Source organism: Budorcas taxicolor, chromosome 9, assembly GCF_023091745.1.
Source record: "Budorcas taxicolor isolate Tak-1 chromosome 9, Takin1.1, whole genome shotgun sequence".
Lineage (NCBI taxonomy): Eukaryota > Metazoa > Chordata > Mammalia > Artiodactyla > Bovidae > Budorcas > Budorcas taxicolor.
Window position 1 is genome coordinate 53,847,052 of NC_068918.1, and position 16,704 is coordinate 53,863,755.

The following is a 16,704-nucleotide window of genomic DNA, read 5'->3' on the forward strand; positions in this document are numbered from 1 at the left end:
GGACACCTCATGCGAAGAGTTGACTCACTGGAAAAAGACTGATGCTGGGAGGGATGGGGGCACGAGGAGAAGGAGACGACAGAGGATGAGATGGCTGGATGGCATCACCAACTCGATGGAGATGAATTTGGGTGAACTCCGGGAGTTGGTGATGGACAGGGAGGCCTGGCATGCTGGGAATCATGGGGTCGCAAAGAGTCAGACATGACTGAGCGACTGAACTGAACTGAGCGACTTTCACTTTCTTTTCACTGCTAAGGTAAATAATATTTTCTTGGTTTAAAATACTCTTTTTAAAAAGTCTAAGTTGAAAAAACAAGACACATATTCGCCATAAGAGCTAATACTCTTATGTAATAAAACACTATTGTGTTTAATGTAAAGGAAGAATACATAAGAGAAACGAAATAATTTGTAATCTTTAAGGCACTACATGAACATGAAATATCCTACTATACTCTTGGGCTAAAGATTACTAATACATAGGTTTTAATGAACTTGACAAATAGCATGTGTTCACAACAATTACACTTTGCTAAGGTATTTTAGGTAATTGCCAAGAAAAGGAAGTACTATTAACTTTTAAATTACTGAGAATGGAGTCCGTTTTTAGATTAGGTGTTATTTAGACTAGGTTCATGAATTTTCTTCTGGCAAGTTATGAAACCTTAGTGAAAATGCATTCACAGTATACAGGAATAAATAAAACGAACACAAACACATGTGTAGGGCACCGCAAGCTACAGTCTATAGCCAGTTTTTATATGACTCAGGAACTATGACGGAGAAGGTAATGGCACCCACTCCAGTACTCTTGCCTGGAAAATTCCATGGACAGAAGAGCCTGGTAGGCTGCAGTCCATGAGGTCGCTAGGAGTCAGACACAACTGAGCGAGTTCACTTTCACTTTTCACTTTCATGCACTGGAGAAGGAAATGGCAACCCACTCCAATATTCTTGCCTGGAGAATCCCAGGCACGGGGGAGCCTGGTGGGCTGCCGTCTATGGGGGTCGCGCAGAGTCAGACACGAGTGAAGCGACTTAGCAGCAGCATCAGCAGCAAGAACTATGAATCATTTTTATACCTTAAAAGGATTGTTTTAAAAATATATTTACTTGACTACGTGGGGTCTCGGTTGTGGCATGTGGAATCTTTGTTGTACCATGGAGGATCTTTTGCTGAGGTGCATGGACTCTCTAGCTGCAGCACACCGGCTCTCTACAGTGTATGGGCTTCGCTGCTCCCAGGCATTTGGGATCTAAGTTCCCCAACAAGGGATAAAACCCACATCTGCACTGCAAGGCAGATTTTTAACCGCTGGACCACCAGGGAAGTCCCAATATGGTTATGTTTAAAAAATAAGAAGACGTTCAACAGAGACCACATGTACCATGCAAAGCCAAAAATATTTAATATACAGCCCTTTAAAGAAAAACTTTGCTGACCCTTTATATATATCATTTCTTGGGTAGAAAAGCCCATTAGTGCTCATCAGATTCTCAAAAAAGTATGTCCTCCCCACATCCCCCACCAAATGATTAAGAATCACTGCAAAGGAGAGAGGTCTTTTTCAAGTTTTAATATTCGAATTAACATATTCTCTACATTTTGATGCAAAATAGCAAAGGATTCATTGAACACAGAATAATATAACTTGAATTTACTTATCCAGATCTTGTCATTTAAAATGCCTAATTATTACACTCAAAAGTCAGTCTGAAATAACACACAAATTTATTTAGAATCAGCCTGTGAACTTTCAAACCTACTAGTGTCTTCTTACCTGAAGTCCTTTTATAAAGTTTTGAATTGAGAAATCATGATACAAAAAGATGTTGGTCAGAATCTGCAACACTTTTTCACTTAGCTTAAATGGAAACTGAGTTGTAAGAAGAAGCTGAAAGAGAGAAAGGAAGGCAGGACATACTCCCTGTTAGTCTTGACTCTTCATAAACATCAAGTAAATAATGAGGCAAAAAGTGATACTGTAACACAGTACCTATGAAAGCTATACCAGTAGCTAGATTTTTGTATGACAAATATCAACCAAAACTTTAAAATAATTTATAAAACAGTAACAACACAAGTAGCTATTCATTCTACATCTTCAAATCAAAGATGTCCATCATCCTTCATTCAATTCCTACTTTGTAAAAGTTCTATTAAATTCTATCAAAAAATCTCATCTATATAGTCTCTTTTCTCCCATCAGAAGTCACTGAAGAAGCTGTAGGCTTTGGCAATTTTTATTTAATAAGATTTCTTTTTCATCTATGCACAGTAATGAAGAGTAACGCATTATGTACTGTTGAATGAGAAACCTAAAATTAACAGGTGTCTATTTAAAAAATATTAAATTGGTAAATTTGTATCACTCAGCTAATTTTCAGTGGCTACACTGAAGTTTTTAAATCTGAAAATGAAGTCATACTAGGCTTTTCAAGCTGAAGCAGAGTTATAGAAGGCCAACTGAATTTGGTCACAACCAAGCAACTTTAAATACTATAGCTAGAAAAATTTCCCTAAACTGTCAGTGGATACCACCTTTAAGGGGAAAAAATGTCAAGGTGGTTATTAAATAAGTGGAATGTCATTATTAAGTTACATAGCAGCACAAAGCACATCTTCAAGGAGCTGAGTTCAGCAACAATTCACAGAAGGTCAATACTAACGTAGAGTATTTCCACTTAGGTAGAAACACAGAGCTAAGGTCTGGGAATACCTTAGTATTTACTTTTTGTCATGAGCAGCATGACAAGAAAGAGTCCATAAACACTCCAAGTCATTTAACACAAAATGTAAGTGTCAAAACATTGCTACTGTTACTAGGGAGTCATTAAATTCTGTAAAAATTTATTTAAAAAACCTGTAATTTTCCATTGAGTAATGACTAGTTAATAGGGTTAATAGGTAGGTAAATATAGAAAGATATGATTACTTTTTCCATAAAGCTTATATTTTAAGTGAAGAGGCCAAACTATACATTATAAAATAAATAAAAATACAAAAATATGTGTAGGAACATATACAATATCATAGTGAGAGACACAGAAATTTATCACTAACGTTTATATTTATAGTCTATTCTTCGAAGTTTTCCTTTCATCCTATTGCACTGGTACAATTTTTTCTTTTTACCTTATTAAGTACCGTAGTCAGGTGCTCCTTACAAGACAAAGACTGGAACAGTTCTATACACAATAGAGATGATACTGCATGAGGAAGCAACCGATGGATGACAACAGGGGATGTGGCAATTCCAAAAATGAGTATTAGTGGAAATTCATGTAGATGTTGACTAGTTTTCAAAGGAAGTGACAAAAATTGAAAGTCTTTAGCAAATACATTTCAATACATCATATTTTAAAATAAGACAAACTTTGTTTAATGCCTACTTTATAACACATTGCTAAGGAAGATCATTCTAAATAATAAAAAATTTTAGGTCACTCATTTTCCTCTGTTACGGCAGCACAGAACTAGCTATTTCCCGGATATTTTAGCTCTGAAATCAATCTATTTAATAGATTAGCAATAAGAACATGGTGGTCCAGAGAGATCAAGTGCTTCCCTCTTAGGTTATACAAAATCAAGTGTTAAAAGAAGTGTCAGATACTATTCAAACTCTCATCCAAAGTTTGAGCCATACCTACAGTCTTCCTCATGGTCAGACATCTAGCCTAAGAGTTCAGTGACATGAAGCTCACTAATTTATGGACATTTTTACACGCTATGTCAATCCCGCCATAATAGCTAAGCTTTAGAAAAATTTTCTTAAAAACATGTAAGATATTTTTAATGGACATCATTTAAAAATGCTACATCCTTTCCCTGCATTCTTAACTCAAACTTACTGAGCATGATTTACTCTTAGCATTACCAGTATGAACACAAATGACTTCCACAGACTAGAGCAGCAATATCCCTTAGAGCCACTGTGGGTCAGAGCCTCTGTATCGTGGCTGATCATTTGTTTGCTCCCTCATATTAGCTCCTGCTTCTCAGTGTTCTACCAGATGCAGGTCTATCGTCATGGTATAAAGCACTGGCACTCTCTTACTGCTTAAGGTTCTCTCCCTTACTTTCGATAGTAAAAGCAGTCACAAGTCTGAGTTCTAAAAGGTAAAGCTTTTATATCACTATTCTGTACTGTGCATTTTTTCAGCATGTTAAATCTGTTCAGTGTCAACATTAAGAGACGTCTTAAGAATCTGGAAATGTTAGTTTCAAATGGGGGGTTGGGGAAGGACTATCAAAGTAAGAATTATATTAATATTAGTAGATTCTCACACAATATAGGTTTAGGCAAATGTAGCCATAACTATTAAGCAAGTTAACATACAGAAGATGCCAATATAAATTACATCGAAAAAAATGTACCATGAGAAAAGCATGTCACTGGGTTTTTAAATAGGGCTATTTATTTTAATTCCAAGTCTCACAGGATTGTCTTGAAGTTCCAGTAAGGTCATAAAAGTTGTTTCTCATTAGAAATCCATATAAAATAATATTAAAAAGGAAATTTCTTGCTCAGTAGAGACATACGTAACTCAGACCTTCTAAGTGGATAGGTATCAGAAAATAAGACACGACAAGACTAGCTCAACCTGGAGTAGCTTATCCATCTAGTGGGCAAGTAAGAAACAGACAACCTTGGGAGAGAAACTACATTTCATTCTGCTTTATCATTCTAATTAAAAACTGGCTAACTAGTCTTTTGAGTCTCATTTTTGGATCAAAAAGCACATGAAAATCTGATAGGTGGTTTTAAACATTCAATTTTATAAACAATTTGAAACCATCCTGGTTTCAACCCATTAGCATCAAAATGAAGATTAAACTGCTATGCATTTTCTCTGCAAAAGGTTGTTTTTTGAGTTAAAAATTATACGTCTTCTTAATAAAAAGTTTTGTGAAAAAGCCAAAAGATACACCATCTACCTGCTGATAATTATAAAATCTTGGAGTACTTTTGTGGTGAAGCTTTCCATATCCTTTAGGATAAGCACAACAGGAGGAGACTGCCACTGGCTAGAAAAAGTCCTCTTTTTTCTTGGCATTTTGGGGTCTGTCTTCTTACGAGCCGTGTGGAAAAAAAGAGTTAAAAGTAAGCTTTACCACCCAAACAATGCTATAATGCCACAAGTTGATATACTGTCCTTCATATTTCACAGTAACATTATTTCTTTTATTTCTCCCACATAATAAAGAGAAATTCATTCCAACAGTTATTAGCAGAATCATTTTGTGTCTGACATGGGAATAATAACCAAGAAGAAAAAAATTCATAAAATCTATAACTCATATGAAATATTTATATTTTCTTCAATCTGAGAAAATGACAGGAAAAGCATGGGGAGAAGAGAATCTTTTCTATAAAATTGATTTTTCTGTTCACAAAATGTTATATTTTGCTTTGCTTTACGGGGAGAACCAGTGTTTCTAATTAAAAACTGTAATGAGTAACACTACTTGCTGCTCCACTACTGTGAAATTTCAAGTTGAAAAACATCTTAAATATCATCTGATTCAATCCCAACTTTTAAGATTTCTGACCTAAATATCAGGCAGTATTTGATTTCCAGAAACAAACTGTGGATCAAATTAACATATTCTGGTAAGCATTAGAATCAGTTTAATCCCTATATAAAGCAAAACAAACTTCATTTATGATGACTTCAGCAAATGCATTCAGCAGAAAACGTTACTACAGTAACTTTTCCCATACTATCTGGCTACAACAGCATTATAAACTAAGACTGTGGTTTTTATGGTGCAGTTACTCATGAATCATCAAGGTTATTCAGTTTCACCAGAGATGTCATGGTAGAATGAAACTTCTATTTATATTATCTGCCTGTTAAACCTACCTTACTTACAGAGCATTTATTCCTCGAGAACTCCAAACATGGAACACATGAGATTTATACATGTATACATTATGTGTGTGTGTATATATACATATCTGTGTGTGTACCTACTGATGAAAAGTGAAAAAGGAGAGTGAAAAAGCTGGCTTAAAACTCAACATTCAAAAAACAAAGATCATGGCATCAGGTCCCATAACTTCATGGCAAATAGATGAGTAAACAATGAAAACATTGAGAAACTTTATTTTTATGGGCTCCAAAATCACTGCAGATGGTGACTGCAGCCATGAAATTAAAAGACGCTTACTCCTTGGAAGAAAAGCTATGAAAAACTTAGACAGCATATTAAAAAGCAGGGACACTACTTTGCCAACAAAGGTCCGTATAGTCAAAGCTATGGTTTTGCCAGTAGTCATGTATGGATGTGAGAGTTGGACTGTGAAGAAAGCTGAGCACTGAAGAATTGATGCTTTTGACCTATGGTGTTGGAGAAGACTCTACAGAGTCCCCTGGACTACAAGGAGATCCAACCAGTCCATCCTAATGGAAGTCAGTCCTGAATATTCACCGGAATGACTGATGCTGAAGCTCAAACGCCAATACTTTGGCCACCTGATGCAAAGAACTAACTCACTGGAAAAGACCCTGATATTGGGAAAGATTTAGGGCAGGAGAAGGGGACGATGGAGGACGAGATGGTTGGATGACATCACCAACTCGACTGACATGAGTTAAGAAGCTCCGGGAGTTAGTGATGGACAGGGAAAACTGGCGTGCTGCAGTCCATGAGGTCACAAAGAGTTGGACACGACTAAGCGAATGAACTCAACTGAATATATACATATATGACTATTCCTCATCAAACAATGGGTACTGAAAGCATGGTTCTACTGCACCAAAGTAAATAACGAGGAACCCAAAGCCACTGTCATAGAGATAGAATCTACAGCAGAACAAATTCCTGATGCTGTCTTGTCATTAGATAACATTCTCCCACAAATAAAATGATCCTGTAAAAAACTAAACACTTCCCAGGAACTAGGTTGCATACCAATAAAAGAAAACTTCTAGATTCTAGTAACCTTAGGAAAAATAAGTAGCTACTACTAAATTAGCTACCTAGTGCTGCATAAACATACCATTAGTAGATGAAAACAGTACTAAGTTCACTGTAATTACAAGCCTCTTCAATCATACACCAATTTCTTGGCAAAAAAAAAAAATTGTCAGTTTACATTTACCTGTGTGACACTCATATACCAAGCGGAAAGAGAATCCATTGAATAATGTACATTTTTCTGGATGACCTGAACACTTTCTTTTTCTTTGGATTGCACATCTACTTTGCAGTCCATCAACTGTGAGACCAGCTTTTGCAAAAAATGTTTCATATCTACAGAACATAAAACATAAGAAAGAATATTCCCTTAAAACAAATCTAAGACACCTGAAACCTTCTGATCACTATCTCAGTAGAACGTGTTTTCCTACACTTAATATTAACATAACATTTAACATATTAACTATTAAGGTTCATCAGTATTCTCTCCTTAATATTTAAATTTTACGAATTCAGACTAATACTAGGACAAAGTTTGTATTTATTTATTGTAATAAAAGTGTTACCTAAGCAAATGTGTAAACATGAAAACTACAAATTATATTAGGAAAAATATACATTTAAATTACACTGGACAGCAAAAGGTTTTTAAGGCCCCTAAAAAGAGATCAACAATATTACTTACGTAAGTTATTTTACTGATTAAACTCTTCCTTATAATCATCTTTTTTATTTTTTGGTGGCCGTGCTATGCAGCATGTGGGACCTTAGTTCTCCAACCAGGGATCAATCTCGTGCCCCCTGCACTGGAAGTGTGCAGTCTTAAACACTGGACCGCCAGTGAAGTCCCTATAGTCATTTTAAAGATGTCCCAAGGACTTTTAATTTCTAATAGTATATGAACACGAATGTAACCACTTAAAGCCCTTTTGTCAATCCAAATCTAAGCACATCTGACTCTGTTAGTGTCCACATTTTTCATGATTTAATGGCTCCATCGAGATTAGCTCTGGCAATGGACTATTTTTTTTTTGACCAAAGTGGGATGATACAATGATTTGAGGCTATAAATATGAGCCTACGTATGTAGTCTCTTCTCTGTTGGGCTAAATAAAAAGTTCCTCAATTCTCAACTTCCTGTTCCAAACTGTCCAACTTATTAAAATTTTACTGGCTTCAGGAACACATCTTGGGACGTGCCTGAATGATCACTGGTAGTGAAGCTGATATGGTAGGGGTGGGGCAAGAATAAACTGAACAAAAGTGGTCAAGAGTCTTGCAAAAGTCAAGGTTACTCTGAGAGGCACTTAAAAAACCTCATCCTGCCAAAAGTGCAGTGCCACACCGTTCCCACAAATAAAAAAGGATAATGAAAGCGAGAAACAGAAAAGGATGGAGAAGATCTGCAAAATCTTATCAAGGCTGTTAGAGCATTTATATTTTACCTGGACAATCTTTAGCTTGCAATGAGACTACATAAGGAGTGACATTATTCTGAAGTACTTCTGTTAGACTTCTGAGTGTTAAATCATGATCTGTTACATTCACACCTATGGGATAATAAACCAATATATACCATCATTTTTATCATTAATAATTTAACTACAAGAAAAGCAACTTTACACACCAAGTGAATTACTAAGTAAAACATTTTCAAAACATGATTAATAATAGAAAATAAGAAAATATACTGCATAAATGAAAACATCTCCATTACAAACAGATTCAAAGAGGCAGGCACTATACCTGTCAGGAAAGGTATTTAACACAACTTTTCTTTAAGAAAGAAAAAAAAAACTACTGGGGATGTGTAGATGACCCGTGAAAACATCTTAGGAGGAATTTCAAACTCATAAAGAGCTTTTAAAATAATCATTCAAAAATAAGGCCCTTAGTGTGACCCTAACTTAACAACTGAGAAGAATCCAAACATTACTACTACTAAATGACCATAGCAAAATACAAAAGATAAGTCGTGCTATGTTGATTTTTGAGGGAAGAGTCTAAAAATAAATTAAAACTTTAGGTTCTTTAAGAATTTATTGTATCCCTGGGTCTCATTTCCACAAATCAGTTTGGGTGCTCTGCATGCAGTTATCAGAGTTGACTGGCCATTTCCCCACTAAAAAATATTCTATCTATTGGTAAGTTCCCTAACATCATAATCTGTGATTTCTAGATGGTGCCTTGATGCTTAGGCAAGTTCCAATAGCAGACCCCGGGAAAGACTTGCTACTATAAAACTTTAACTGCTTGGAAGGAAAAAAAAAAAGTTCAGAGTTATCTAGACCACCAGTAAGCAATTTTTTTTACCAGGAAACAAATGAAAATGCTGGCAGGCTATTTTTAAATGGATATATTTCTGATCCTCTGAGTAGATATCAAAATGATATTTAGCATGCAAAATGGCTGTCTGGGGAGGCCTTACAAATAACTGTGAAAAGAAGAGAAGTGAAAAGCCAAGGAGAAAAGGGAAGATATAAGCATCTGAATGCAGAGTTCCAAAGAATAGCAAGAAGAGATAAGAAACCCTTCTTCAGTGATCAATGCAAAGACATAGAGGAAAACAACAGAATGGCAAAGACTAGAGATCTCTTCAAGAAAATGAACATTTCATGCACAGATGGGCTCGATAAAGGACAGAAATGGTATGGACCTAACAGAAGCAGAAGATATTAAGAACAGGTGGCAAGAATACACAGAAGAACTGTACAAAAAAGATCTTCATGACCCGGATAATCACAATGGTGTGACCACTCATCTAGAGCCAGCCATCCTGGAATGTGAACTCAAGTGGGCCTTAGAAAGAATCACTATGAACAAAGCTAGTGGAAGTGATGGAATTCCAGTGGAGCTATTTCAAATCCTGAAAGATGACGCTGTGAAAGTGCTGCACTCAAAATGCCAGCAAATTTGGAAAACTCAGCAGTGGCCACAGAACTGGAAAAGGTCAGTTTTCATTCCAATCCCAAAGAAAGGCAATACCAAAGAGTGCTGAAACTACCGTACAATTGCACTCATCCTCCACATGCTAGTCAAGTAATGCTCAAAATTCTCCAAGCCAGGCTTCAGCAATACGTGAACCGAGAACTCCTTGATGTTCAAGCTGGTTTTAGAAAAGGCGGAGGAACCAGAGATCAAATTGCCAACATCCGCTGGATCATGGAAAAAGCAAGAGAGTTCCAGAAAAACATCTACTTTTGCTTTATTGACTATGCCAAAGCCTTTGACTGTGTGGAACACAAAAAACTGTGGAAAATTTTTCAAGAGATGGGAATACCAGACCACCTGACCTGCCTCTTGAGAAACCTGTATGCAGGTCAGGAAGCAACCGTTAGAACTGGACATGGAACAGACTGGTTCCAAATAGGAAAAGGAGTACGTCAAGGCTGTATATTGTCACCCTGCTTATTTAACTTATATGCAGAGTACATCATGAGAAACGCTGGGCTGGAAGAAACACAAGCTGGAATCAAGATTGCTGGGAGAAATATCAATAACCTCAGATATGCAGATGACACCACCCTTCTGGCAGAAAGTGAAGAGGAACTAAAAAGCCTCTTGATAAAAGTCAAAGAGGAGAGTGAAAAAGTTGGCTTAAAGCTCAACATTCAGAAAACGAAGATCATGGCATCCAGTCCCATCACTTCATAGCAAATAGATGGGGAAACAGTGGAAACAGTGTCACACTTTATTTTGGGGGGCTCCAAAATCACTGCAGATGGTGACTGCAGCCATGAAATTAAAAGACACTTCCTCCTTGGAAGAAAAGTTATGACCAACCTAGATAGCATATTCAAAAGCAGACGCATTACTTTGCCAACTAAGGTCCATCTAGTCAAGGCTATGGTTTTTCCTGTGGTCATGTATGGCTGTGAGAGTTGGACTGTGAAGAAGGCTGAGCGCCAAAGAATTGATGCATTTGAACTGTGGTGTTGGAGAAGACTCTTGAGAGTCCCTTGGACTGCAAGGAGATCCAACCAGTCCATTCTGAAGGAGATCAGCCCTGGGTTTTCTTTGGAAGGAATGATGCTAAAGCTGAAGCTCCAGTAATTTGGCCACCTCATGCGAAGAGTTGACTCACTGGAAAAGACTCTGATGCTGGGAGGGATTGGGGGCAGGAGAAGGGGATGACAGAGGATGGGATGGCTGGATGGCATCACTGACTCAATGGACGTGAGTCTGAGTGAACTCCTGGAGTTGGTGATGGACAGGGAGGCCTGGCGTGCTGCAATTCATGGGGTCGCAAAGAGTCGGACACAATTGAGCGACTGAACTGGACTGAACAAAAGGCCAACAAATGTGACAATGCATCTCTGAACAAAGTTGGGAGTTTAATAAAACAATGGCTTATCTTATCTTTCACTGACTGCCTTCATTAGCTATTTAACACTAGTTCCTTAAAACAACAGATTTGTCTACTGGAAACATGATAATCAACATTGTCTTTAACTGGAAAAATGTTCTCCTCAGACCCCTGACTTAATCAAACAACCATATATTAGGCAAACAGATTCAAGGGATTAGACCTGATAGAGTGCCTGAAGAACTATGGATGGATGTTTCCAACATTGTACAGGAGGTGGTGATCAAAACCACATCCAAGAAAAAGAAATGTAAAAGGCAAAATGGTTATCTAAGGAGGACTTACAAATAGCTGAGAGAACAAGAGATGCAAAAGGCAAAGGAGAAAAGGAAAGATAAATCCATCTGAATACAGAGTTCCAAAGAAGAGCAAGGAGGGATAAGAAAGCCTTCCTAAATGATCAATGTAAAAAAATAGAGGAAAAGAATAGAATGGGAAAGACTAGAGATCTCTTCAAAAAAATAGAGGCACTTCAGAAAACTAAGATCATGGGATCTGGTCCCATCACTTCATAGCAAATAGATGGGGAAACAGTGGAAACAGTGTCAGACTTTATTTTTTGGGGCTCCAAAATCACTGCAGATGGTGATTGCAGCCATGAAATTAAAAGATGCTTACTCCTTGGAAGGAAAGTTATGACCAACCCAGACAGCATAATAAAAAGCAGAGACATTACTTTGCCAACAAAGGTCCATCTAGTCAAGGCTATGGTTTTTCCAGCGGTCATGTACGGATGTGAGAATTGGACTGTGAAGAAAGCTGAGCACCGAAGAATTGATGCTTTTGAACTGTGGTGTTGGAGAAGACTCTTGAGAGTCCCTTGGACTGCAAGGAGATCCAACCAGTCCATTCTAAAGGAGATCAGTCCTGGGTGTTCTCTGGAAGGACTGATGCTAAAGCTGAAACTCCAATACTTTGGCCACCTCATGAGAAGAGTTGACTCATTGGAAAAGACCCTGATGCTGGGAGAGATTGGGGGCAGGAGGAGAAGGGGACGACAGAGGATGGGATGGCTGGATGGCATCACTGACTCGATGGGCATGAGTCTGGGTGAACTCCAAGAGTTGGTAATGGACAGGGAGGCCTGGCGTGCTGTAATTCATGGGGTCGCAAAGAGTCGGACACGACTGAGCGACTGAAGTGAACTGAACTGAAGGGAACTTTTCATGCAAAGATGAGCACAAAAAAGGACAGAAACGGTATGGACCTAACAGAAGCAGAAGATATTAGGAAGAAGTGGCAAGAATACAGAGAACTATACAAAAGAGATCTTAATGACCCAGATAACCATGACAGTGTGATCACTCACCTAGAGTTGGACATCCTGTAGTGTGAAGTTAAGTGGCTCTTACAAAGCATCACTACAAAGCTAGTCGAGGTGATGGAATTCCAGTAGAGCTATTCCAAATCCTGAAAGATGATGCTGTGAAAGTGCTGTACTCAATATGCCAGCAAATTTGGAAAACTCAGCACTGGCCAAAGGACTCGAAAAGGTCAGTTTTCATTCTAATCCCAAGAAAGGCAATGCCAAAGTATGTTCAAACCACTGCAGAATGGCACACATTTCCCACGCTAGCAAAGTAATGCTCAAAATTTTCCAAACTAGGCTTCAACAGTCTATGAATCGAGAACTTCCAGATGTTCAAGCTGGATTTAGAAAAGGCAGAGGAACCAGAGATCAAATTGCAACCATCCACTGGATCACAGAAAAAGCAAAAGAATTCCAGAAAAACATCTATTTCTACTTTATTGACTATGCTAAAGCCTTTGACTACATGGATCACAACAAACTGTGGCAAATTCTTCAAGAAACGGGAATACCAGACCACCTGACCTGCCTCCAGAGAAACCTGTAAGCAGGTCAGGAAGCAACAATTAGAATCAGACGTGGAACAATGGACAAGTTTCAAATTGGGAAAGGAGTACATCAAGGCTGTATACTGTCATTCTCCTTATTTAATTTATATGCAGAGTACATCATGCGAAATGCCGGGCTGGATGAAGCACAAGCTGGAATCAAGATTGCCAGGAGAAACATCAATAACCTCAGATATGCAGATGACACTACCCTTATGGCAGAAAGCGAAGAGGTACTAAAGAGCCTCTTTGTGAAAGTAAAAGAAGAAAGTGAAAAGGCTTGTTTAAAACTCAACATTCAGAAAACTAACATCATGGCATCCAGTCCCATCACTTCATGGTTAAACAGTGGAAACAGTGAGTTTTTTCCTTCTTCCAAAATCACTGCAGGTGGTGACTGCAGCCATGAAATTAAAAGATACTTGCTCCTTGGAAGAAAAGCTATACCAAACCTAGACAGAATACTAAAAAGCAGAGATATTACTTTGCCAACAAAGGTTCATATAGTCACAGCTATAGTTTTTCCAGTAGTCATGTACAGATGTGAGAGCTGGAACATAAAGAAGGCTGAGTGCCAAAGAATTTATGCTTTTGAACTGTGGTGCTGGAAAAGTCTCTTGAGAGTCCCTTGGACTACAAGGAGATCAAACCAGTCAATCCTAAAGGCAATCAGTCCTGAATATTCACTGGAAGGACTGATGCTGAAGCTCCAATACTCTGGCTGCCTGATGCTAAGAGCTGACTTATCAGAAAAGACCCTGATGCTGGGAAAGATTGAGGGCAATAGGAGAAGGGGAGGACAAAGGATGAGATGCCTGGATGGCATCACCTTCTCAATGGACATGAGTTTAAAAAGCAAGCTCCAGGAGATGGTGAAGAAAGGGCAGCCTGGCATGCTGCAGTCCATGGGGTCACAAAGAGCTGGACACAGGTGAGTGACTGAACAACAACAGCCATCTATCAGGCTGTATAACCTGGCAGGAGAGAAACAAAACACCCGACAGTACAAGCCAGCCATCACTAGGCCTCTGTTTCTCATCAGCAGATAGAAGGGGTTTAAAACTAAAACTGCACTGAAAAACTGGTCCACAGCATTACAACAATCATTCACTGGAATTTTGTTACTCAGAGTGGTCCTGGGGTTGGCAATATGGGCATCAGCCGGACGCCTGTTAGAAATGAGCAAGCTTAAATAACCAGCAAATAAGTCTGGCCCCACCCTAGACTTATTAATGAAAATCTGTGGTTACTAAGATCCCTGGAGATTATTTGTAGGTACATTAAAGTTTGAGAGGTATTGACATGAGTATCAGGAAGAATATTTAGGTAATGAACAGTGTTAGAGGCAGTATTAAATAACAGAATTAATTTCTTATCTGAGAGCTCACTAATACCTTGAATAAATAATAAATTGGAAATACAATGAAGAGTATGCTTTGAATCCAAATAAATCCAACTTTCCTTTCAAAAGGAATGAAGAAAAGTTGCTATTATTTCTTTGGAAGGAATGATGCTAAAGCTGAAACTCCAGTAATTTGGCCACCTCATGCGAAGAGTTGATTCATTGGAAAAGATTTTGATGCTGGGAGGGATTGGGGGCAGGAGAAGGGGACGACAGAGGATGAGATGGCTGGATGGCTTCACTGACTGGATGAACGCGAGTCTGAGTGAAGTCCGGGAGTTGGTGATGGACAGGGAGGCCTGGCGTGCTGCGATTCATGGGGTCGCAAAGAGTCGGACACGACTGAGCGACTGAACTGAACTGAACTGATTCCAAAGAGTTGTTTCCAATATCCTGCATTCCAGATGTTTAATTAAAATGAGATATTAGTGATGGATACTTAAGCACCTAAAAAATTTACAATCTGCAGTCTGAAGAATCCCAGGGATGGGGGAGCCTTGTGGGCTGCCGTCTATGGGGTCACACAGAGTCGGACATGACTGAAGTGACTTAGCAGCAGTCTGAAAGTAACATATATATTTCATCCAACCTCCCCCTCCAAACAGTTAATATTAACACAATATTACAATACAAAATTTTTAAAAATAAGCACAGGGAAATAAAATTAAGGTCAGAGTAACTTCACTGAAGATATGACTTAAAATATATAAAAGTCACATCTATCAATATACTGATAGTTTATTACTGAATTCAAATCTCATATCAAAATAACTAATGAAGAAAGAGTAATAGTAATACAAATTTATTGCCCCTTCATTTTTCTGACAAAAAGGTGAGGACTAACCCTTGGTCAATTGTTTTAATTTACAGATGTATGATTAATGTAAGAACACTTAATTGGTTTTCAAAGTATGCAAATTTTGATCAATGTAACTATGCAAATGAAAAAGACAAAACAAATTTATCAGAACAGGTGATTCCATTCTATTCTCAACAACAAAACCACTATTTACAAAAAAACAAACACACACATTTGTACCTAGAATAAGAGCAGCAGTTGGAATTTCTCTGAGTTTTATTTCACAGCTCCAGTCTTCAGAATTCTTCCAGAGCCCAGAATGAGATGTTTGCAGAAACTCAATGAGACTGTCAAATAGGTTTTTATTTAATTCCTCCTGTAGTCGCTACAAAGAACACACAAAACTTCACAAGTTATTTTTAGCAGTAATCTGATACATCTTTCCAAATCTGAGAAAGAAAAGTCACAATTTCAATTCCAAAGATCACATATAAAATGATTATTAGATGAAATTTAAAAATTCTTTTCCTTAAATATCCAGTGTTTGGGATTCTTTCCTTTAAAATATCTGATTTATTTATTCAACAAGCATTTTCTAATCACCTTACAAATGAAAAGATCTCTTCCCTAAGAAAAGAGAAGAACTGAGATAGAACACTTACAACTAAATTAAAATACACTGTTCCAATATTGTTGTAGAAATCTATGCAAAAAGTAGGACCATCCAACTTAAGCTGAGCAGGTAATATACTTAAGCCAAAGCACCGAGCAGGTGATGCAGGAGGTGATGGTGGATGAAAAAAAATGAACAAGGAATAGGAATGGGCAATGGAGAAGGCAAACAAGGAAGAAAGCACCAATCATCTGGAGAACCAAAGACATACCTAAGCATAAAGAACATGAGAAGTGGGCAGGAATGATGAGACTGGACAAAACACTCAAGGGACCAGACCAAGGAAATATATACCTGATGTTGAAGCCTTAGGATTTTGTCCTGCGGGGAGAACCATTAAAGGGATTTGGAGCAGAGGTATGATTAAATTGGGGTTAAGAAGGGTTAATCTGGTTAATCTGTGAAGGCCAGATTAGACGGGATCATAGGAGCTGTACTGGTAGTGGGGCTGGAAAACCCCTGTAGCCTGGCATAGGGCTTGATCTGCCCCCACGGGATTTGGCCAGTGGTGGCATAGGGATAAGCGACAGACCCGAAGGGTTTGACATCAGAGGCAGGGACATCAGTTAAGAGGATACAATGACAATCTATTAGGACCATTTAGATTTTTTAAACTAGAAACCATAAATCCAAACTGCTTCAGGGGTCCCACAGAATACAGGAAGGAGCAAAGCCA

The 16,704-nt window shown here is 38.1% G+C and overlaps 1 protein-coding gene across 2 annotated transcripts in view; it reads right to left on the bottom strand.

The window, feature by feature from the left end:
- Positions 1–16,704, bottom strand: part of ORC3 (origin recognition complex subunit 3) — a 70,572-nt gene that overhangs the window by 45,506 nt on the left and 8,362 nt on the right. For both annotated transcript variants that reach the window (XM_052645846.1, XM_052645845.1), the window contains exons 4-9: positions 15,596–15,740; positions 8,377–8,481; positions 7,113–7,264; positions 4,943–5,076; positions 3,140–3,299; positions 1,785–1,898 (exon numbers count right to left, since the gene is read on the bottom strand). In XM_052645846.1, coding sequence (XP_052501806.1) covers positions 1,785–1,898; positions 3,140–3,299; positions 4,943–5,076; positions 7,113–7,264; positions 8,377–8,481; positions 15,596–15,740 — 810 coding nt within the window. The remainder of the gene's footprint in view (positions 1–1,784; positions 1,899–3,139; positions 3,300–4,942; positions 5,077–7,112; positions 7,265–8,376; positions 8,482–15,595; positions 15,741–16,704) is intronic.